The following is a 25505-nucleotide window of genomic DNA, read 5'->3' as shown; positions in this document are numbered from 1 at the left end:
AAGCTTGTTTTCAGATGAATGCACAATACATTTGCATTCCATTAAAAAAGACACTGGAGTAAAAGCTTTAATATTTTACTGTCTCGTGTGATATCCAACATAAACACTGATATGTTTGAAGTAATGCAAATTATTTTGGTTTATTTTGTTAACTTTAGTGGGCCTATGACATTTGGTATGTAAATTAAATAAGTCACTTTAAATATTGGCTGGGCTGCAGGAGGATTAAATCCAGACTGCAACCATAGTTTGATACTGTGATAAAGAAGGATGCAATATGTCTCTTCAGTGGGATCATTGTTTGGTTTTTCACTTCCTCTCTCTCTCTCTCTCTCTCTCTCTCTCTCTCTCTCTCTCTCTCTCTCTCTCTCTCTCTCTCTCTCTCTCTCTCTCTCTCTCTCTCTCTCTCTCTCTCTCTCTCCCTCACACACACACACACACACACACACACACACATCACGCCATCGGAATCTCCACCAGCTGCGCAGACTCAGCAGCTCTCTCTCTCTCTCTCTCTCTCTCTCTCGTCACATCAGGGTTTACCGTCGCTCTGCACGGATTTAGCGACTTATTTATTAAATTCTTCGTTATATAATAGAGACAGAGTGTCTTAAACCTCCCAGCTGATCGTCCTCAGCCTCCCAGCAGCGCAGCCGGTGCAGTAAGTAGCATTTCTGTGAATCTGTGCTTGTCTTGTCTCAGAGCCTGCAGGGGGGAGTGTGTGTCACTCTGTGCCTTTGTGCCTTTCCTTCTTTCTGGGAGGCGATCGGGACCATGTCTTCTGTTTTGAATGAAAGTAGCAGCTAAATCCAGAGGACATTGAAGGAGACGTGTTGGATGTGTGACAGCGGAGGGGGTTGTCTGCCTGTGAACCGACCTCCCAACCTGCACAAGTTTACATTTCAGCCCGATTTCGTTAATTGAAAGAACTAAATGTGCCGTGATCAGACCCGTGTCATTGTCAGTGAAACGATGCTCGAGACAAATTGTAATTGAAAACATGTGTCTGGGAGGCAAAACGCCTTTTTCAGTCATGAGAAATGTGATTCACCGTGGAATCATGTAGCTGTGAATCAAAAACTACACCTGCAATCATTCATCAACACGTGCCTCGACATCATTAATGACAGGGATGGGCAGATCTGTCTTCAGTCTCCAGTTTGTTTGTTTGTTTTTTTTTTCTTTCTTTCTTGCACATCCAGATGTTCTCCAGCTGCTGCCTGTTCGTGTCACCACGCTGCAAGATCATCTACCGTCTTTTTATTCTCTCGTGTTTGTGTGTGTGTGTTGCCTTTTTCTTTTTCCTCTCGTGCACGGTGTGTAAAGTGTCCGTCCGTTTGGGAACGGCACGCTGACGTCACGAACGCACCACTCACGCCCCGCGTTGCAGCTGTTGTGACGTCACGCCGCGCGGCGCGTCATCACAATAAAAAGGAGTGGGCGTGAAGAAAATAAATAAATAATAAAAATTATTTTAAAAAATCGGCACGCACACAAACAGCAGAGGTGAACTATATAAATGAGAGTGTTTTCTGGACTGTGTTTGGAATATTTCTGATGGAGAATCACTGCATGAAGACAACAGACAGTCAAAATAACAACTAGACGGTCAGCATGCCCGGAAATCCGGATTAGAAGGGCAAGGTCACCTGACCAAACAGCAGAGGATACATGATAAATCTGAATTACTGGCATTCCTGATATTTAACCCTTACTATATTTGATTACTTAATACTTTCTTCCTATTTCAGCCCAACTAAAGGTGATGATTGCATGAAGATCACAGAAGATTCAGTGTTTTGCTGCTTGTTATTTTCCCCCCATAATAATGGAAAAGTTCACAAGGTCACCAGACTGCTGCTTTTGTTGACAACATTTTATAACACACAATTTAAAAAAAAAATCATTAAACAAGTTACAATGAATGCATTAGTGCATGCTTTCCCTGTGGAGCTTAATTCTGTTAACAGCAAACACAACCTCAAAGTTGATAAAGTAGCTAGCTCTGACTTTTCCTATGTGGAGTTCAGAAGAAACTGAGAAAAGTCTGTGAAGGTGAAATCATCATGCAGGACATGTAAAGAGCTCCAGGCTGAATTGGAGCAACTTGAAGGGTTGCTTTCAGCCTGCGACTGCACCAAACACTAGACCAAGCAGAGCACTATGGGACAAATGCTGAAGGGAATTCTCGTGTTGAATAGAAAGGTTCAAAAAAACTAAAGTTGGTAACATTTAGAGTTGCAAACGGGACCTCTGAACGAATCAGGAAAAGGGTAAGACTTATAGTGAACAGATGTAAGAGGTTTAGAGACAAATGTAGAGGTTGTCACTGGTGGCAAAGCGAAGGTGCAGCTAAATGTCAATGAAAGGTGGAAATGGTTGCGGCCAGGTTACATTTTGAGTTTGAATTACTTTAATTGCGAAAAAAAAGAGAAAAAAGAAAAGCTTTTCCAGTTTTTTCTTTTTTATTATTGTTATTTTGAATATGCAAGAACATTCTTCTTCTTAACCAGTGAAGATACAAACTTGCATATAATTTCTTTCAATACTATCTGATGTAGTTTCATATAATTTGTAGTAAATGCTGTGAGCATTTGTGCATAAAAAAAGATAGATGATAGATAGATGGATCCTCTTCTGAGATGTACAGCACTTAAGAGTTGAAACCCAACTCAAACAGATATGAAAATTTAATCTCCATATTCATTACTATGCTCCCAGTGGCTCAGGAGATAAATCATGTTGTAGCCTGTAATCATATGGGACATGAAGTGGACCAGGCGTCTAAAGGGAGGCTTACAAAGGGTCAAGGTGAAACCAAAAACGCTGGTCGACATGAAACGGGAATTTAAAGGGGCTACACCACGTTTTAGATCTCAAACTTAGTGTGCTTGGTTTCAGTGATTTGTTTTTACAAGCCATATTTGAGTTATAAAATGTTTAAGATGCTGCACTTCACACTGGAGGTGTGGCGATGAAAACATTAAAAGAGTGCAGGATCCCCTCCAGCCTGTTTCGCTCTCTGTTGCATTGAACACAGGGATTAGCCGTACTGCTGTGACAGCTGTGATCTTAATGTGATTGAATGTTTTTGCATGTTTTTGACATTAAATGGAAAAAAAAAATGGAAAGGAAAACACAGAAAAAGCTGCGTTGAATAACGTTTTACTGGCTGGATGCTCCTCTTCATCCATCAGGTTGGAGTGTGACAGCCCCTCTGCTTTCTCTTTCTGCCCACAGCAGGTCCTCTTGACAGACTTGAGGCGACAGCGCTGACCTGGATAACCACTGAGGCTGCATCCCGCTCCGAGGTGGTCCTCTCTCCGAGCAGCCGGACTCCCAGACCCACCGAGGCGTCAGCTGCCCGTCAGCAGCTTGAGCACCGCATCCGCATCCGCATCTGCATCCGCCTCCCACTCATCCTTCTCCTCCTCCTCTTCATCATACACGACATGGCGGACCCCGGCCTCACGTCGCCCTCTGGGACGCCGCTGCGCTCGCCCAACGCCTCCCTCACCCTCTCCTTCCCCTTCCTGAGGGAGGGCAGCCGAGTGTGGGAGGAAGGGAAGGAGCCGCCGCTGCCGCGGGAGCTGCCCAGCCCGCTGCCCACCAAACGCACCCGCACCTACTCCGCGTACGTATCACATTCAAATCATCCCGTCATCCCTCATGAAAAACAGCAAAACCTCTGAAATGTTCAAAAAAGGCCCCTTTCATTATTCTATGATGATAAATTATCCGCACAGATTCTTACACATATTTACATTTAACATAAATCTAATTTACACGCCATCTTCCACAAATTCACCACAAACATGCTGGTTTTCAAAGTTAAATTTGCTTTAAATTCTGTATGTAAATGCTCTTGATATCTTCTCATATTCTACTAGTGTCATCATACCTTTTTGCTCTGCAGCATACAGAAAATGTAGCGTTATTTATAGATTATGCTATTATTTCACAGCCCCTTTGGAAGGAGACGGGAGTGAATGTGTTCAGTGAACTGAATTGAATGTGACATTCCTGGTATTTCAAAGCTTGTTCCTAGCAGTGATGATAACATTACCCAGTAATGAAAATAATCCAGATGTAATCTAATCAGAGTGTAATGAATACATGATGAATGCATGTTTTTCCTCTCTCTCTCTCTCTCTCTCTCTCTCTCTCTCTCTCTCTCTCTCTCTCTCTCTCTCTCTCTCTCTCTCTCTCTCTCTCTCTCTCTCTCTCTCTCTCTCTCTCTCTCTCTCCCTCTCTTTTAATCCAAGCCAGCATCAGAGGCTGGAGCTCATCACAGAGACAAAGACAATTACAACAGCAGTTAGTGTAGAGTCAGTGATTTCACTTAATTAAAAAACACATTATGTGTTTTTGGAGTGGGGGAGGAGGTCAGTAGCCCCACACAGACCGTGGGAGAACATGCAAACACCACTTATTGCCATGTAATGATAGTGTGACTCACTGGAACCAAAACAGGTTCACATAAGATTATAAATTCTATTTTTCATCCCCTGTAAAGATAAGAGTGACTTAACTGAAAGCTCTCATCACTTTCTGAAAACCTCTTGATTAGTAGTTTTGCATAAGAAACCAACGTTTCTGATGCTTTTTTTTTTGGTGTTTTACTTGAGAAAAATCCTCCACCAAAGCATTCCCAGCTGGTCTGGATCCTTTCAGGGTGTTTTGCTCGCTCGGTGCAGGATGTGAAATCTTCCACAGCTGCAGTCGGGCTGTTTGCTGAATTGTGGCTGGATTGCAGACAGATGGTTAAGCGCTGCACGGTTTACGCTGTGACTCAGCAGATTAGTGCTCTCATGTCTTTTTCGCTGTGGCGTTGTGACATTATGAGGCAGCGAGTAGGAGTTCATCGTCTTTTCTGAAATCTTTAATGATCGCCCGGCGTCTCATGAATGTTTTTTTTGTTCCTTTTCAAAAGTGAATGAACCACTAATCATATCACACAAAATACTATCAGTGATTGAGATATATTCACATAGCCTTTTCCAGAAATCAAAATGTCATTCAAAGATTCCATAATTTTGATCATCAGGAAAAAACAATGAAAAAAAACATATGATCTGCCAAAATATTCAAATATTTTGAGAAATATTAGAATATTTTAGCAGATCATAGGTTGTTTTTTCTAAGTTGAAATGCTGTGTTTAATGTGAGGCCCGTCCTCTGTTTCCCCGCAGCACTGTTCGCGCTCACTCAGGTCCGGCTTTCAAGGGCGTATGTAAGAACTTCTCCAGGTCACAAGGTCACGGCTTCATCCGACCCTCCCACGGCGGGGAGGACATCTTCGTCCACATCTCAGAGTGAGTACAAATAACCCCCTGTGTTAGCTGAAGTAAAAACAGCGCTGAACTCAGAGATCTGCAGCGTCGACTTGCGGGAAGAACAACCAGAACTCAGCAAACAGCAAGTTTTACAAGTGCAGACAGACAGAAAGCTCTTTATTCAACTGCTTTATTATTTCTCCAAGGGCTTTCTTTCACTGGTAATAAATGGACGTGCTCTCAGAGGGTGACTGCTTTTCTTTGCTGGGTTGATTCAAGCTTTTTTTTTTTTTAATTTAGGACAAGCTGTACATCAAATGTTGCTGCAGCAGAAGCAAACCATCTGCAAACAGATTATACAGGATGATCCACTTATCCTGCATCCAAATATCTGCAGCATGCATCAAGCGTTCCTCCACTGTCCTTATTTTCAGTCCTCCTGCTATTTGCTTGTATTCACCTCTATACTGTACGGCATGCTGTTAATTGAACTATTTACAACTGAGATGAGAAGCCACGAGTCTATTACTCAAAATTTCGCATTTCTCCAAAGACTTTTTAGTGTGTGGTATGCGTGTTCTCCTTGTGCATGTCTGGGTTTTCTCAGTATTTCTCTGTGTTTACCCTGTAATGGACTGTTCAGGATTTACTTTGCTTTCACCCTTTGTTTGGGTTTAGCCTGTCAGGGATGAATAAAGGCTGTAAAACATGCAACCTGTGGTCGCATGATTAAAAAATATATATATACTTCCGTAACTGTTGGTTTCAACTCGTCCACTGGTCGTCACACTGTTTCTGTTTCTGACCCAGAGGGTCAAAACTTGCAGGAAATACATTAAAGTGTCAAGAAAACACAAATTTCTCTAAACGAGCTGTTGTTCTTTAACTCTTCTTTTGGCTTTATTTCAAACACTCTCCATGGTCAACTCGCTGTCTGCTGTGTTTCAGCATCGAGGGGGAGTACGTCCCGGTGGAGGGGGACGAGGTCACGTACAAAGTGTGCCGGGTTCCTCCCAAAAACCTGAAGGTGCAGGCGGTGGAAGTGAAGATCACACACCTCAACCCGGGGACGAAACACGAGACCTGGTCCGGCCAGATCATCAGCTCGTAGGGCCCCACCGGGTCCCATGTGGGGTGGGGGTGGGGTGGGGGGGTGGGGTAGTGGTGCTCTGGGGACGATAAAAAAAAAACTTGGCTGTGTTCAGTCTTTTTTTTTTTTTAATTATTATTTTACCTACACAGCAAAATGCTGGTATGTTGTGGTTTGTGTTGACAGTCACTAATATTCTTTATTCAGAACTGTCCACTGATCAGTTTGTTGTGCATGTAAAACTAATCATCTGTTAGAAAAGAACGCGCGTTTGTTTTATTCATGTTTGAGACGGGATCAGAGAGTGACGAAGCAAAGAGGGAAGGTTTCTTTTCGATGGAGACGTGCAAGTGTAAAGAGGGAGCAAACTTCATGCGCAGACGGTAAACAAGAGCCTGGATCCAGTTTTACTTCCCTTCACAGCTGATGTTATTCACTTGTTTACGCCGCTGAAGTTTCCTCACATCACATGTCGGGTGCGAGTGTGGGTCAGATGACTTTTTGCATCCTACGTAAAGTTTAACTTTGGAAAGATACGTGCAAACTCTCAACAGATGTCAGGTGACAGAAGAGAAATGTCTGATTAGATTTGACCAGCAAAGAGAAAGAAAGATGAAAATGTGTGAGAAACATGTAAAAGTAGCGATCTGCAAATTCTACAGGATGTCTAAATGACCTCCTTTTAGTTTCATATCATCTTTTCAGAAACATGAACTGATGGATACGGGAAGTGAAGATGGTGAAATAGAGAGAAATCTGTGCTGAGGTTAGGAGGAGAAAGTAGAACGTGTTTATGTTTAATCAAGCATGGACATTTTAAAATCATAAACAGCAGAAACTGCTTTTTGAGAAATGCGTACCTATTATTGTATTGTCTTGTTTGTGGTTATTTATTTGGATTATTTATTTGTTTGTTTGTCCATAGGTGTGTGTGTGTGTGTGTGTGTGTGTGTGCGCGCGCGCGCATGTGTGTGTGCGTGTGTGGTTATTGTCAGATTACAGATTCTTTATTTTAGATGATACAGTCAAAACTTGCACTTCCACAATGAAAACTGCCACAGTTTTGCTCAATTTGCTGTTTGAAAACTCCCTGTTTTAAAAAGGTCTGGAGCCATGTACGTGTGGAAAAATAAAATTTCTATATCTCTTTTTCTATTATTAGAAAAAGCCATTTATCTGTGTGTGATGTGATTCTCAGAGTGTGGTCAAAAGACTACGCCTTTTTGTGCCAATAGAGTTCAGTGTCACATTGTTTGTAGTTATTCAGCCGTACTGTATTTTCTATTACGTGCTCCATAGGATCTCTATGCATCTTGTCCGTGTCGATGCCTGGATTTGTTCAACATGACTTTAATTTTCGTTTCTGTCACATTAAAGGGCACTTTTAATTGTCTCTTTGTGGACGAGCCACTGTGGTGGTGATCCCCATGATTACTTCTACTGAGCCTTGAAAGAACATTAAAGCATTTTACGATTCACATATCTGGTGTGAGATTTACTTTGCGACGTGAAGAGGAAGAGAGACCGACTGCTCTGTGAGGAAGCCTGGTTTCTGTCAAGGTGACCTCAGGAAACAGACTCGGTGTTCTTGAATGACTTTTCCTGCACAGATATCCATCTTTTATAGGAATCTTTTATTAAACTCAGAGTGCTGGAGCCGGTCCAGGATGACAACGAGCAAAGTCAAAATTCAACCTCAGCAGGGTAAACATAGAGAGACAGACACACTCACACCAACGGGCAATATGTAGTCACCGATTAGCCTCAAATCTAGATATAAAACTTTAATATAAACAGAAAACGCCAGTTTACCAGACTTGAACAGGGACCTTTCTCAAAATGAAGTAAGAATGCTAACCACTACACCACTGTATTACCCTGAACATACTCAGATTTTCCCAGTTTTCCTCAGCTTTTGTTGGCTGACCAAACTTTTCAGAAGTTTTTCTAAGAATGGGAGGATCTGAACAGTGTTTAAACTACAACTCCATCACAGCTCATGCTTTGTCTCACAACAAATTATACATTTTTGGTTGAATTTCAGACTTTGAAAAAAAAAAAATCTCCATCTAAAATGTTATATATATTTTTCTTATATTGCTGATTAGCTTCATCCTAAATAAAGACAACTCTTTTAGTGCTAGTCAGATTATTTTCATTCAAAACAAGTAGTAAATCATGCTCCTATTACTCCTAAGAATTTCCAGCTGGCTTTGTGTGATATATCTGTTATATGAATTTGAAGGCGACAAGTTTGAATAATAGAGGAGTAGAGTGGATTTATTATAAGGATGATCAGTGCTTGCAGACATGTGAGTCGGTATGGTGCAGGTGAAAAAAACAGAAGTGTTCAGAATCGTCGATCATTCACAAATGTCAGCGGTGAGAATGCAGAGGAACAGAATGAGGCAGAGTGAGAAGGTCTGAGGGCCTCTTGTGGCTGATTAGAGAACTGCAAGGTCAGAGACAGAAATTATGACTGACCTTTAAATCAAGCCGTGAGCTCAAAAACTACGGCGTCCCAGAAGGGCCAACACCGCAACCACAGGAAGAACAGGCTTGTTTCCAGGGGACCTTGTTTTCTGACGGACTATTTTGATTATGGGAGAGCTTGTAATGTAAGTAAAACGCTGTTGCTAAATGATTATGATCAATGTCATGAAGTGTTTTCAATTCAGTTCAATTCAATTCAGCTTTATTTATAAAGTACCAATTAAAACAGTCATTTTTAGACACTTTTACAGAGAAAACAGAAATCATCCCTCATCTCTGTCCATTGTTTGGTTCCATCAGAAATTATTGTCCCCTGGAAACAAAGCCTGTTTTTTCCACTGTTGCACATTTGTGTTGAGACATTTGCTATTGTGTTTTGGTTTTTGCCATTGGCCCTCCTGTGGCATCATACAACACAATTCAGAGCTCAGCATAGCCTAACATTCTTATCCAGAAATGGCAAGAAAAAAAAAAAAAAAAAAAAAGGTGAGTTTGATGCTTAAATGTGGTTTTAATGTGCATCATGGGGCTTTTGGAGCTGAAGAAGTGCAGAAACAGATTCACTGCAAACAGGGAAACACGAATTTATAAAGATAATGACTTGGGGAAAAGCGTACATCATAGTGACTACTTTTTGAAATCTTGAGCATTGCTCATTTTTTCACCCCTTTTTCTGGAGCCAGATGTTTTGATAAAACATTAGTTGAGCATTTTCACATAAAATTCCCTCCTTTTCATGTAAAATTGTGTCATATAAAGAAATCTTTGTGATTGCAGTGTGTCTCTTTTAAAAATATTGGCTCAAACTGATGAGAGTGTATTATTTATAGTGCAATTGGCTTCAGGAACGGCTGATCGAAAGCAGAACACATCACATTTTCATTGAACTGTTTTTAATTAAGCTACACAATGAAATTTTACGGTTAAATTTGCTTTACAGGGATTTTAAATGGATGATGATAAAAACACCGAATGAAAAAAATTATTGTAAAAGCAAAGTCATATATATTAAACACAGTTTGGAGTAACTCAATAGCTTCATTAACTGGATGAGATGGACGTACTTTGACAGTGCTCATCAAGTCTAAACTCTAAAATCCCGGTGAATCTTCTGTTACAACAAGTTGCACAACATGCTGATGAAGAACAACGTGCAAGAGCAAACTTCTTACTTTTCCAGCACCTTTGAAGAAACAGTCACCATTTAGCAAGTCACACAGTAAAATCATGAGAAAATCACATCAAGTTGGGACATTAAAATATGTGGAATGATTCTCATTTTAAGTAAAAAAAGGTGATTATCTTCACCTTGACTTTAAAAAAATCACCTCTTTCAGCAACAGAGATTGTACCTATTAGTAAAAAAAAAAAAATATTAGTGCAAAATATCACTTAAAAAATCTGGAGGTTTTTTTTTTTGCTTTCTGCACTGCTGAATCTTATATAATCTCTTTTTTTTTTAGTGTCTGATTACGTAACTACACATCACAATGCATACACTTAATACACACAGCAGCTTGTCACACTGCAACTCTCCATGTCCCTTTTTGATCCGTCTTCGTTCAGGGATGACAACATGTCAGTAGTGTTACTTTTCAGCAGTTCATTAAAAAGTCTTGAGGCTGGCGATGCTGGTTTTAGTGCCCGCAGGCCCAGCTGACTGTGGGTAAAAAAAAAAAAAAAAAAACCAGGGCAGTTCAGGACATCAGGACTCGCGCGGGGAAGCGTCAAAGAAAATTTCCCGGCAGAGTCTGGCCGTGTCCTCCGGGGAGTAGACGGTGAAACCGATGGTCCGGGGGTCGTTGAAGATCTCGTAGTCGTTTCCTCCCTGCAGAGACAATTACAGGAATTACAGAAACCGCCACACAGAGCGGATCAACAGTAGCCCGGCCTGTTTCCTGGATTCAAACAAGAGATTTATAACATGCTCATCTAATCTGAGTTGAGAAAAAAAAACATCCGAGTTTGAGGTCTCTCAACAATTCTGCTAAGGTATCACTGGCATAGCCGTTTCCTCACACACACTCGCAGGAGTCAGGCTTCACCTCTCACTGTATAAACTACATCAAAAACTGACACACTGTCAATTCACTGTTATCTAAAAGGTTTAATTTCCCAGGATTCAGAGACAAATGAATGAGAACATTAAAAATCTTTAAAAATATAAATCACAAACTCCAACTTAAAGGGTTTTGAAATAAATGACGAGAAGAAAAGACATAAAAATTGAATAAATTGTTTTGAAAGTAATGGAGACATTAAAAATAAGAACAATTATAACACAGGTAATAGAAATCCAGGTAACAAGCAGAAAATACTTTTTAACCCAGAAGGTAAGGAAAAGCAGAAGCATGAAAACAAACCTGAAGCAGATTTTTTTAAATAGTTAAAAAAAAAAAAGTTTTTCTTTCATGTCCATTATTAATTTGTTTAAGGCCATGTGAACATAAGAACAAAATGTTCCTTCACTGCACTTTTTGAGCAGTCCAGCTTTTAGCTGGCAATTAGCAATTGTTATTCAAATTATAGTAAATATGTTACACACATTCACATAACTTCAATGGAATTTAATTCAGAACAACATATTCACCAATGTCCAACTATAATAACCCTCATTTTCTAAAGCATGAGAAACCTCAAAGAATAAGTATGAACTTGTGAGTAAGTATAAGCTGCTTTCAGCAAGAATTTATTAAAAATATGTTTTAAAGATTTGGAATTATTTTCAGGTGAATGCGATGCACCTCCGTACTTACTGGGCTCTTTAATGAAAGAATCAACAACCACATGTTTGTGTACTGTGTAAAAATCTCCAGTTATTTTCAGTCATTCACTGTCTGCAGTAAAACTTTCTGCAAACAACGTCAACTCACATCTGAAGTCTCGTTGCCGAAGAAGTAGATGGCGTCCAGGCCTTCTCTCTCCAGCAGCTCTAAACACAGCCGCTTGTCCCAGCCCTCCGGGAAAATGTCAAAGCTGATGAGACCACCTAAGAGGGGACAGCGACATGACCTTCATTATTATCCTTAATTATGGACAGCCTGTACGGTCCATGTTTGTTGGTTAATAACTTCACACAAGAGAAAACTGAAGCTTTTTTTTTCCTCAGTTAACAAGACAAAGAACTGCTTGTTGCACCAGTTCAAAGAGTTTACTGAATTGAGAGCAACAACATGAAAACAAAGCCAAAACAAATGTGCTTGTTTTTGTCCTCCAGCAAGTAGTTTTGTTTCTTTATTGAATCTTGTGAGTGGGATGTGTGTGATCACGGCAGCAGCTCATAGAAATCAGGATTGTAGTGTTAGGATTTATGATTTTTTCTTTAAAAATGAGTGAGGCGGCTCTCTCTGATGAACGCAGTGACCCTCCAGCTCTGAAATGTGGCCGTTAGCTATAGTTCCCCCCCCCCCTTTCATCTTAAATTCCACTGTCTTGTCTGGCTTCAGACTGTTTAATGTGCAATCAGAAAAAGGCATCAGCTGATGAGCATCTGGCCAATCAGAGGGCTGCTCTCTTCACACGCCCCCCACACGCCTCCATCTTCACCTCAAACCATAAACCCGACATCTTCCTCCTGCCCATCCCCCCCACCGCCTGCATTTTTCAACACCGGGAGACCTGCTGACAATGGAAAGACCTGCATGTGTAACCTTTATCAAACCTTGCACAACTCGGCCAAACAGCGGTGGTTCTCAATCTCAGACAAAAGACGCAGAGAAAATAAAGACTTGGTTGTTCATTTCCATTTCACACGTTAAAACGTGGGATTTCAACACTGTTTAATGTCTGACATCTTTAACTTGGGAAACACAGCAGTGTTAACTCACTTCACGCGTCATCACCGGAGTGTTAAACCTCGCAAAGCACGTACGCAAACATCAGGTTCCTGATTCGCTGCCCTGCAGCCGTGCTTCCAGCCAAAAGACGGGAACTGTGTGTAAATAGTTAACCAGCACCTCGAATATCCATTACAAGGCCCAAGATGCCCCACAGGAGCAGAAACTTTGTTTTTCTTTTGAAATAAAAGAAAATAAGTAAAAACAAAGAGATACACTGTCAAACTGGTTTGTCAGGACTGGTTTACCTTTAGTGAATCGTAGCCCTTTACCAGCAAACTCTTCTTTCAGGGCGGCAACAAATTTCTCTCTGATCTTTTCTCTCTGTGGAGAAAAATTACAAACAAGTTCATTTGTAGATGCTGCTGCAGCACGACTTGTTCTCACCTCCTACGTCTACTGTTTGCTTTCTGAGTGAAAGATCCGGGTAAATAAAGGACATTGAGGGGTTAAACTTCTCCTCCACTGTGAACCATCACAGGAAATTAAGTCAAGCTGTTCTGAAAGGTCAACATCTTCTGAGTTTTATCCGTTGGCTAAACTGAGTTTCTTTCATTCCACATTCTGTGTCGTTTTATTTTCTCTTGTAGTTGTTGAATCTCATTTCCTACTTTGCATTATTTAGTGGTTCTGACTGAATCCTGCAGGTTACTGACACCAAACATGTGGCGAGTCTGAACCAGAGGGTTCACACAGTGAAAGCCTCGTCTGTGCTGAATTGGCCCTCAGGGTCCCCGTTAGCATACCATTAGACCACATCATCTCCAAAACATGTGTTAGCAGAGGTTAACAGGTTCAAAGCATTCTTAAACGCTGGTAAATACCTCCCCAAAAAATTCTCCCCTTTGAGCTACATATTACCGTTGGCCCTTAAAGTAAATAAAGCAAAGAGGTTCACCTTGTCGATTTCAGAGAATTCTATTCGCTCCTCTTGCGAGCAGCTTCGACCGATCGGAGAGATGTTGAGCATTCCATTCCTGAACTCAATGAACGTCCCCCTGCAGACAGGAAGAGACGCAGTTAAAGCACTCACCACTGAAAAACAAAACACACAAAGCACGGACTCCTTCTTACAGGAACAGGCAGCTCAACATTTTTATTCAAAAAGGCCTCAATATTCCTCCAGGAAAAAAAACACTTTCTTTCTTCCAGTTAAGCTGCTATAGGTTTAGTAGATTCAGATTGCTCTGGATATTTAGTGAGTTTCTCTTTTTTCACTCTCCTTACAGTAAAGTTTCACTTTTACACGTCACAGGGATCCAGTGGGAATCCAGTGGAAGTCAACCTGCTCTACCAGCTGGACCGCAGCCCCCATGCAGGTAATGCACATGTTTCTTCAGTTACCTCCGCCCTCAGTCACCTGCATTCACCTGTAAACCAAGTCCAAGGCCTCTTTCATGTCTCACTTTCTGATAAAAGTAAATTCTATGGTGTCGCGTCACGCACAAACAGGCGACCTGATCATCCTGCTCAGTATCGACCCAGACCTCGTCTATCTTTGATGCATAATTGGGCTGCTCTTTATTCACGTTTCTTAGTGCACTTGTTCTTTGAACAGTTTATCAGGAAACACATACTGCTTTTGCTGAAACAACAGTTAAAAAGTCATAAAGTACCTCGGCAGCTGGCATAATATTTAACACTGTAAACTATTGACAGGGTTTGGATTTAAAGGAAAGCCTTATCTTGCTTGGGTATCTGCATTGAAGATAACTTACATGTAATCTACACCTTTTTTTTTTATAAAAACAGTTGCAAAAAGCCTTAAATACAGTGGTTTTATTGTTTATTTTCTTGATTTTGCTTTATCTGATGTTTTTTTATATATATATATATAATTTTTCTCCATTGCTGTAACTGCTTTATATGTTGCATCAGTCACTGCCAGTACAAAGTTCCACAAATAGATTCTGAATCTGAATATAGAATGGTGCAGATAAGAAATAAAGGTCAAAGGTGAATTTACATGCATGCATCGCTCTGAAAGTGTTTGCTCAAGTGTTTCACCTTTTCTTTGGCAGCTTGATGAGTCCCATGTAGCTGAGGCAGAAGTTGATCAGGTCCTGCAGCAGCTCTTCCCCGATCTGGTTCTGAATGGCCTGTCGAAGTCGAAAGTGGTTTTTAGTAAATGAAATATTATTATTATTATTATTATTCCATTGAGTTAATTGAAAAGAAAAAAAAAAAACATACTTATAATACATTCTTGCTTTGTAGCAGTTGTTCCACACATAGACCAGTGTACCTTTTTCTGTGTCCACTTACATGTTTGGAGAGCAGTTTCCCGTCTTTATACTGCACGGTGCCATTCTCAGCAAACACGTAGTCAAACTTGTTTATGACTGCAGGAGACAGAACGGACAGGTGAGATGTGACTAAAAGTGCCCATCTGTTTCTATAAAAGCCACATACTAAATGTAGAGAATGTCCCTTTTGCTAAAGCGGCAACAGAGCGGAAAGACATAATGAGATGTTATATTTACCCGGCAGCAGATTACGGTGCGTGTAACGCTGCTGGGGATTATCAAGTTTAATCGGCCTGAACTTCCCACAGACTGTCGCTGGAGGGGCTTCAATGCCAACAGGTTGCAACTTTAACTACAATTTATAAGCACGACTGAAAGTATGATTCATTCATATATTTATAGGCCGCAGCTTCATACGTCGCAAAGTTCGAAAAGATTCCCCTTTAGCACACTTGGCACAGAGGTGAAGCCGCATAGCTTTCTTGGCACGGTTAAAACATTCCACTTGTAGTCTGATGTTGATTCACAGACTGGTTATCCGCTTGCCGGCGCACATGCAGCCGGCCAGCCGCCGGCTGAAGCCAGTGCCAGTATGTTTTGGCCTCAGATGTCAAAATCTTATGATCTTACATTAAAAAGTCAGAGAGGTGACGTTTAGATTGAGGGTTGAAGTGTGAAATAAGGTGGTTACGATTATTAAAACAAGAAGCTATTAAAATGCCAATGAAAATCAACTCTAATTAACTCAAACAATCAGGTAAAAGGCCTCCTGATGTCCTTTTCCTTTTCTCACAAGTCGCCTGATACATAAACCCTGGTCCTTGATTTGTCATGGCGTGACAACAAAATGTGAAATTGAATAGCCTGAAAGTTATATTATGTAGGTGAGATGAAGAAAATGTCCTGGAGGATGCAGAAACTGTATTGCCGATGAAATGTCAGCAGTTTTAGAAGCACTGTGGCCGGCTGGATTTCAAAGAACACGAAAAAGACATTTCCAAAGAAATATAAGGTGGCTTCTACTGAGATAATCTATTTTTCATGTATTTCTTTGTTGTGCCATCTGAAGCCAAAAGAGGAAGAGTTCTGCTCACCTTCGTCACCCTCCCCGAGCTGCTCCGCGATCTTGGAGTAGTCTGACCCTCCCACAATCCCGATCTTCACTTTCCTTCGCAGGATCTGGAAGAATTCATCCAGCTGTGGGTTGATTTTCTGCACATGACAGGAGAAAGCAACATAGAGCGAGAGGTTACTTCATAGCTACTGCTTACAGAGCACATCCCTGTCTCAACATGCACACTCACACACAGCATGATCAAAATGTCATTACAACGACAGAAAATGCCCATGGCTGCAGAACTGCATCAGTGGTAGTGTTGGGATTTGGTGTTGTCCAAATTTCGAGCACATGTGAGAATAAGCTGCACACAAGGGGAACCAGATTATGTAATAAAGAGAGAGCGGACACACACACACACACACACACACACACACACACACACACACACACACACACACACACACACACACACACACACACACACACACACACACACACACACACACACACACACACACACACACACACACACACACACACACACACACACACACACACACACACACACACACACACACACACACACACACACACACACACACACACACACACACACACACGGTATACAAGAGACCACAAAATCATAGAACAATCTCTTCCGTTTTGTGGTTCAGAGTGTTTGTTGGACACAGATGGGTCCTCAGCGGGAGAAGCCTGGTTTCCATTTGTTCCTCAGACTGGATCTGAGCAGCTCAAACTGTGACTGAGCTCGGCTGGAATCAGTGAATCTGAAATGTATCTGTGAGAGTCCAGAGTGGATCTAAACGCTTCATCAATTTATCATTTAATCTGCGTTTGGTTGCTATAAAACACAAGCAACTTGTTCCAACTGGATATATTGACTCCTTTAATACAGACCAACTTTTTTTAGGTCTTTTATTAAATTCATGAATATGCTCTCTTTGGATTACACATAAGTATGTATTTATTTGCACATTGCACTGGAAACCACTTAGTATGAAAGAACTGTTGAGGTACATCTTAAAGTATGAATAATATATAGATTGCTGCCTGTATATGAATAAAGGTTCTGCAGATTAAAAAATAATTTACACTGTTATGTAATATTGAAGTCAGGTTTTTTTTTCCTTCAAAGGGAAGATGCTGCTTACAGAACATAACTAATCTGCAGATGGACACCTGTATTCACACACAGGAATAGTTGACTGCTAAACTTCATATTGAGTTTATTAGTGAAATGTGCAACATAACCTGGATTTTGTGTGCCATTGTGCTCTAGGTTCAGAGATGTTACCTGATTATGGCACATTGTTTTATATTTTTTCACATTTGCTTCTTTACCTATTGTATATTCTTGTTGTACTATGAGATAAATCTAAATCCAAGTGTCATTTCCAGTGTTTCAGCATGAATTACCATGTAGATTTTTCACTGAAACTGCAGTTATTTTGTGTGTTGACTTGATGCTACGCAAAAATACTGAGCGGGATGAGTAGTTTTTCAACTGTGAAACCCATTTAATCTTATTTCTGAGAAGACTTTCTCGTGATGTAACTCAGTGAACAGATTTACGTCCCTGCAGCATCTGGGACTGCACTCATGAAGCAGTCACCTCAGATGAACTCCATTGAGGAGTCACAAATTATTGCCAAGCCCCAGCTCCTGTTGATTGCAATGCACAATAAGGATGCATGTGGGGAGCAAAAGCTTAACATCATCTGGAGGTAAACAAGTCACCAGACACCGGTTGAGATATACATTACTACCCTACATACCGCGTACAGGCTACATGTGCCTCTGCAGCTCGATCTGGGGCAAATACTCAGAGGGTCACCCTTCTGTTTAGGGTATGGAAGAGTAGAACACAGTGTGCCTGACAGATAATTACCCCTACTATGGATAAAATGCTGCTGGATCGGGCTGTGGGCTCACCTCTCTGGGTGGTGTCAGTGTCCCGTCCACATCGAACAGACACAGAATGTTTCGGTCCGACGGAAAGTCCACTGATTTCTCCATTTCTTCCTCCACTCTTACTCATAAAATGGAAAGCGTCCTTTCACGCGCCACTGTTGTGCAATCAAACGCGTAAAAAAAAAAAACAACCTTCACGTGAGTTGAAAAAAAAATAGAATCCGAGTGCAGAAGATAATTCAATTAAATAAATAAATATATTTTTAAAATGAGGCGGTTTATCTCTTCTCTCCTAAGGCTGACAGCTACTCCGCTCTCTTTCGGGCTCAGTGACACAATCCTGCTTCACGCGGAAAACACACACACATACACATTCATACTCACACACACGCACACACACATACACACAAACATACACGGCGTGCTGTACGTGACGGCTGTCTTTTGTAACGCCGTAGCGCAAACGAAGCAGCCAATCAGAGGCAAAATCGTCTGTTGTGACGTCACGCGTGGGCGGGGCAATTATCTTCTTTACATGCAGGTGTCACGTGAGGAGGAGTGACGACAGCCGGAAGTCAGTGAAGCGGTTGTGTTTAGTGAGAATAATTCACACGGAGGACGGACCTGAGAGTTGAGTACGACACGCGCAGCGAGAATATTCCTGGTTCGGGGGCGGACGTGAGGTTACTTCCGTGTGGCGTTTTCATGTTCTCCCTGTGAATGCCAGGGTTTTTGGGGATGATGACTCTAAACCAAACACGGTGAACAACTGATAAATACAGAAAGTGGTTCATATCGCGTTTGAACTACATGTAAGAACTATTGTTTTTGGCAGTTTTGACTCTTTGAGAATTAGTTTTTTTGGGACCATGCCCTCCACAATTTCAAAACATACGAATAAAAAAAGTTAAAATAATTATTAATTTGCATATTGTCTTGCTAATGCTGCAAGAAATCAGTACACTGCTGTGTAGGTCGAACATGTGGCTGCAGTTTCGTCCTCGTGCAGAGGTGGGCATCAAATTTTCTCCAAGGACCACAAGAAAAATTAGCAGCACTATTGAGGACCTGGCCGCATGTTGCCTGCAGGGCTTATGGTGTCCATGTCTGGTCTAGTACCTACATCTTAAATCTGCAAAAGCTTGACCAGTCTTGTGTTTCATCATAAATCTTTCAATGAGATGACCAGCTGACCTGAGTGACCACAGCACGACCTGAGGTTCAGCAAGTCAGAAAGATTAAACTGAGCAAACAGCAGAAAGTGATTTGTTTGCAAACAATGAAATCTTGAAAAAATCTTACACAGTGATCTAATTAATAAAGAAGCCAGGACAAGAGTGATGCTCATTGTTTTAAATTCCTCTGAAAGGTGACTTTCAGTGTTGTAGACTATAATAACCTTAATCATTGTGAAACTTATGTCAAGAAAAGATAAGAACTAGTGTAACCTTCTGAATGCCGAGAGCTGGAAAAAGATAAGCCCATTTGTTGACTAGACTGGAGCCAGCTTAGTCATGGAACAGCATGGACTGAGGAAGCCACATGGATAAGGAGTGATAAAACATATGACCAAGTCCAGCTGAATCAATGAATGAATTTATTTTGAACTGAAAAAAATAATAAAATTTGAAAACAAAGAACAGAATACACACAATATAGAACAGTGTCTGAAAAGGAGCAGAAAGAAGTAAAACTTACAATTGACCTGATTCAGTTGCTTTGAGATACAAAAGAGAGTACTGTATTTTTGGACAAAATCTCTTCAGTACTATGGTTAGAGGCAGGTAGATTTGCCTCTGAGTTGCCTAACAGTAGAAAGCCGTATGAGATTTTCTAAAAATGATGCACGTTGAGAAAAAATAATGCACAAGACTGGATAAAGCCCTGAGGGAAATTGAAAAATATAACCAGCAGTGTTGTAACATATTGTAAGTGTTTAGTTGGTTTATTCTCTATAACCACCAATAATGCCCCATTATTATGGTTTATTCACGAAAAATGTGTAGTGATGCATGTCAGTATAGTTTTCTGGCATGATTTTATCAACTGCAAGATACTTAATGTTGAGCCTTGTTTACACATATAACACCGGATGGAAAAAGAATAACAGCAGGTTCAAGACGTGACATTCTCCAGGTTGTCTCATTGGGCAACACTCCCACGGTGAGTGTTTCTCCCTGTTCACATGAAGAGACTCACTCAAAGCAGCACCTTTCACTGAACCATCTATTTTTGAGACACTGAACAGAGTAAGTCGAAGATTTATTTCAGGAAGGTGGAAAGATGTTATAGCTTTACTGCATTCATTCTGGCTGACTGTGTATGAAGGGGAAAAAATAGGAGTTGACTTGTAAAGGAAACTTTTAACCATGATATCAAGGGCAGTAATACATATTAGCAGCTGAATTTAGTCTTATGTTTTTATTGTGATTAGATTTAAACTCGCTGACCTTATGAGTTAAATGAGCTGCCAGTCATGACAGCCGGAAGTGAAACATCCAAACTGACCTTTTATTTAAATACTGAAACCCTGTATTGTATCTATGTCATTATATTATCTAGCTTAAGAATGAATATATGTAACGTATACAATCAGATTGATTTAGCTGATATTTATTTTAGATTACTTCAAATTTTAATTTATCTGCAGCATCACGTCTCTTCTACATGTCAGCCACAAGAGGGCAGACATGTACAAGACTTTCTCTTTATGGCAAAAAAGGCAAAAATGCACACTCTGGGAGAGTGACTCTTCTTGCTGAACTGAGGATGCCAGTGAGACCAGGGACAAATGGACACATCAACTAACACACATCAAGAGACGGCACACTCGAATTTCCCAATGTGAAGGATTGCCACCGAGGTACTGGATCACTTGGTCATAGTATCATGCTATTGTTTGTTGGATTTCGTTATCATACTCCTTGTAGGGGAATTGTCTTTTTTCCCCTCTTTGTGACTGTTGTCTTAGGCAATAGGTATTTCAGTATGAAAAATAATATATATTTTTGTACTTTGGCCATCTTTCAATCATTCAGCATATTGAGTCATTTAAATTGTTGTTTTTTATTTTCTTTTTTCTTTTTCTTTTTTTTACCAAAACAAATAAAACACATAAATTGCAATAATAACTTGTCACTCTTGCACAAATGTATGTGAAATCCTGCAAGCCAGGATTCAATCTAAAACTGTTGAAATCCCAGGGCTGCATATATTGCTCTGATTAATAAACTCTCTGAATCTATCAATAACCCCATACCAGGAAGGTTTCTCAAAAGGAGCACAACTGAACAGTGGTCTCGGCTTACAAATGATATTTTATAATCAATGTAAAAGAAAAGCAAAAACATGATCAGTGTTCTGTTAAAAAACTCGAGCGATTGAAAATCAAAAAGAAATCATATGCAGGTGATGGAAACAAACTCGATAACCTAGAGAACTCCACAGGATTGCTCTCCAGCCCAGACATGTAATTTCACACTGTGAGGCGAGTGCGGCGTGTTAACCACTGCACCACCGTGGCCCTGCCACAAATGTTAAAATGTTCTGCTGTTTTGAAATTGTTTTTGTGTAATGGAATACACCAAGAGGCTTTTTCACTTTTATTCTCTAAAAAAGTGTCATTACATAATTAAGCATTATATCAAGCAATGACAAAACAATGTTACCGGTATATAGGTTATAAAAAGATAAAGTCATTTATGGGATTTGCTTACAGTAGCAAAACAAATATAAAAGCTGTTTTTTAAACAGATATTACGGTATCAGATCCCGTCTGCTGGGATCAGGACTAATGTGACAGGTGGATAGTCAGATAAAGAGTTATGTTAAAATTTTCAGAGGCTAATGATTACTCTTTTTATGATTATTTGGTAATTGACCTCGAGCTGACTCATTCCTTGGCCTTATTAGTAATTCAGGCACATAAACGTTTTCCCGGTTTTGGGGATTGTCACTGATTGAAAGTCAGACAGGCGCACATTAACCTACATCTCTATCACATGTATGCCGTATCGTCGTCACAAAGGGGGTCACGCTGCTTCGCACTCGTACTTTATCTCTTGTTTTCAAACCCAGGATCTTGCGCACATGATTTATGATTGCGGGGGGAAAAGATAAAATGCATTTATGAAGCGTGATTTATGGTGCCGGGATTAAACATGTCACCTGTTGCAACACGCCCACTTCATCACACACGACCACAGATGGAGGCTTCGGTTGTGTAGAGATGTCACTATGTACCCGTCCTCTTATTTATTCATCAAACAAAGTTAGTTTGTGACTGCTGAAATAACGAATTACTTAAAAAGAACTTTTTCAAATAGGTTTTGTTTTCACAGATTTCCACGTAAGAGGCGTTGTTGGTTTTTAGTTGCATGAGTGTCACTCCTCTGGTAAACATGCTGTGGACGGGTTATGCAGATGTTTGTAAATGTCGTAACAACAGTGATATAACCAAAGCCGTTTTTACTGTAACTTGTCTCTTTAAATATGGCATTACATACCGGTAAAGTGTGTAACTTCAATAAGATTCCCCCTGCTAGTTCGCAAATGGTCTAATTATGTAAAATAACTTGTGAATAAAACCAGTAAATAAAACATAAAAGAGACTATTAAAGCATAAAAGCATGGATTATTGTAGAGTTCAGAAATGTAACCTCATTTAACCTCATCCAGTGTTAACCTCTGGCAGCAGACCACATTTCTGGACATGATACTGTCCCTTTGGATTCTTTTGCCATTATGTTTTTAAAACATTTCTGTCAATTTTTTTATAAATATATAATTGTTTTTGTAGTAAAAATGTGTTTTCTCCTCAGTGCGCTGACCCGAGGACCTGCAGAAGGTCCCGGCAACAACGTCTGAAGCCTCAGTCCAGGAGAGTGTGGCCCTTCACACTGAGCAGAACCTTCAGACTCTCAGACCTGTTGGAGGATCAAGGTCACTGATGATACACACACCACCCAACTCGCTATCTGTGACTACTAGACGTCGCCACATGACACCAGAGCGCCACAAAAAATATCCAGCACTTCCTTTTATGAACAATATTTGCAAGTAAATGTCACCCAAAGATCAGAACAATTTCACTAAAAGTGGAAAAATATATATCATAGAAAATGGAAATAATGCAGTTAAAATGTTCAGTGATTCACAGATGGCTCTGGAACAGGAGCTACGGATGAAATTCCAAAGATTAAATGTAACTTGGATATTTTTTCCCTCTTCTTGGCAGTTTAGCTCAGTTGCCACTTATAGTCCTGAAGTTATGGTACTGTGCAGCACAGATTGAAATAGAACTGAAAACTACTGATCTCTTTTATATAACTATGGATATTAACTACAACTTGGTCAAAGTGTTTGTTACTTTTTCAACCCCGTGTAATTACTTGTCAACAGAAATTGTTCAATTCAGTTCTCTTGCATAATATATTTACATTCAAAGCACATTTCTCAGACAAAGTATTTAAAAATCTACAATAAACATCGGTAAACAAGAGTTGTGTCTGTTTAAAACCTTTCAACTGCAAAAATGCTGATCAATCAGGGTTTGATTATAAATTTGATTAAGTAGGTCAGTACACTGGGTGAACCCAGTAATAACCTACAGTTTGAAAAATGGCAAAGTAGATCCTGTAAATGACGACAAATCATTCAAGTGCTTCAAAAAGTACTAACTAATATGATTATTTGTGATTAAGTATTTTGGCCCCTGCTAACTTGAACACACTGATGCTCTGTGAATCATTCTTTATATTTTAATGTCATCCACTATTTCTTAATGTTGTTATTGTGGGGGTTTTCTGGACCCGGTTTTATCTTCTATTTTTTTGATTATCCGTACTCTTCTGTATTTTATATGGTTAGTTTACAGTGCCAGAGAAACTGAAAATCTTTTTTGACAAAACTAAATTTTATTGTTATTGCTCTTTATGGTATCATGGAAGCTTTCTTGCCCGACTCTATTCTGAACGGTAGCCCACATCATAAAGCTCCTGCTCTGTCGGCTGAGCCGTGGTTAAAGCGGCGCTCTTATCTCACTCTCGCTCCGGAGCCATTTTCTCAACACCAACAAGCACCGCTAACAGCACTCAGTTACCATCAAGCAGGCAGGATGAGACAATAAAACAAAGAGTTTTGTTCCTTTTAACGTCACTATTTCCTCCTGGAGACAATATTCCAGGTATAAAACGGTGGACGGCCACTCCACACCGAGGAGTAATGGTGCTAAATGGCCGTGTCCCGAGCCACCTGGGCGATGACTGCGTCATACCTGTTTGTTTGGTTAGGGTGTTTATGACTCTGGGAGGTGGCGTCCGGACAGGAAGCAGTACGCAGAGGAAATATCAAGCTCGGACCCAGATCTGTTTTTTGTTTGCTTAATGAAGGCGCGCACGGTGTAACACGGTTTGGTGTGGACTCTGTCTTTATTAAAGGAGAGATAACAAAGCAAATTTGCTTAAATAATTTAATAAAAATATCACATACAGGGGCAAGTGAACGTGTAGGCGTTGGCTGGATCATCGAGAATGATCTTTTCCATTGTATATTGTTTGCCCTCTTGGCTAAATATTCCTGGTTTGAATCTTGGTCGAGTTTGGCGGCCTTTTTATGTGTAGTTTGCATGTTTTTCCAGGTCTTTGTGAAGACTTGAGCTGCAGCATTTGGATTGAATTTCAGGTGTCTGAAAAAGTTTTTTAAAGAAAGACCAGTAAAGATAGTGTTGCTGTAGTTGAGTTGACTGAAAACAAATACATGGCAACATGCAGGGACGTCGCTTTATTGCTTCATTGTTATATTTTCTGACTTTGTCACTGCTTTTCAATGTCACAGACCAAAGGAGAGCAAAATATTTGAATCACTCATCTTTGGCTGAAAAAACTATTGCCCTGTTTACACAACAAGAAAAATGACCTATATAGACGTTTCTTAAAAGAAGAGGAGGAAAAGTATTTGAAATTAAAAAAAAAAAAAAAGATGTGCAGACTAAGGAAGCCAAAAAGAAATACTATAGTCATTTATATTACCTATAAAAAATAGAAAACAATATGAAGGAGACATGGGGAGTAATAAATAATATAGGAAAAAAATGACAGTCAAAACAATTCTGCCAAATTATTTTACTCATAGTAACCCTGATATCCATGATAAAACCAAGATAGCTAATGACATTGATAGATATTTTGTCAATATCGGCCCCTGTCTTACAGAAAGTAATCCCAAAACAAAGACAATGATGACTTAATACCGACAAATGTCAATGGTATTTTTCTGGAAAAAGTAGAGAAAGAAGAAATAATTAATGTTGTTAAACGTTTTGCACATAAAACAGCCACTGACCATATAGATATGAATATGATACTGGTAGAAAATGAATAAATAACCAAATTAATTTGTAAACCATTTACAGATATAAGCAATTTATCACTCACAACAGGAAGGTTTCCTGGAAATATGAAAACAGCTAAAGTAATTCCACTATATGAAGACAGCCACTACAGACCAGTATCCTTGCTTCTCTAACTGTCAAAGATCCTGGAGAAATATACTTGTTTGCAGATTGGACAAATT

The 25505-nt window shown here is 40.1% G+C and overlaps 2 protein-coding genes across 2 annotated transcripts; one reads left to right on the top strand and one right to left on the bottom strand.

Annotated features, from left to right (window-relative positions):
* Nucleotides 1-486: 486 nt before the first annotated feature.
* csdc2b (cold shock domain containing C2, RNA binding b) lies at nt 487-7500 on the top strand. Its single transcript, XM_030090203.1, has 5 exons — nt 487-661; nt 3241-3634; nt 5193-5315; nt 6225-6410; nt 7292-7500. Exons 2-4 carry the CDS (start codon nt 3453-3455, stop codon nt 6385-6387), a joined length of 468 nt encoding a protein of 155 aa, XP_029946063.1. The 5' UTR covers nt 487-661; nt 3241-3452; the 3' UTR covers nt 6388-6410; nt 7292-7500.
* A 1438-nt stretch (nt 7501-8938) lies between these two features.
* On the bottom strand, nt 8939-18337 carry pmm1 (phosphomannomutase 1). Its single transcript, XM_030090200.1, has 8 exons — nt 17955-18337; nt 16036-16153; nt 14961-15037; nt 14703-14794; nt 13594-13693; nt 12944-13019; nt 11733-11848; nt 8939-10687 (listed from the first exon to the last, which is right to left on the bottom strand). The coding sequence occupies exons 1-8, from the start codon at nt 18036-18038 to the stop codon at nt 10565-10567; spliced, it is 786 nt and encodes a 261-aa protein (XP_029946060.1). The 5' UTR covers nt 18039-18337; the 3' UTR covers nt 8939-10564.
* Nucleotides 18338-25505: the final 7168 nt, after the last annotated feature.

The sequence above is a fragment of the Salarias fasciatus genome, chromosome 4, assembly GCF_902148845.1.
Source record: "Salarias fasciatus chromosome 4, fSalaFa1.1, whole genome shotgun sequence".
NCBI classification, from domain to species: Eukaryota; Metazoa; Chordata; class Actinopteri; order Blenniiformes; family Blenniidae; genus Salarias; species Salarias fasciatus.
This window is presented reverse-complemented; position numbering and strand designations above follow the sequence as displayed.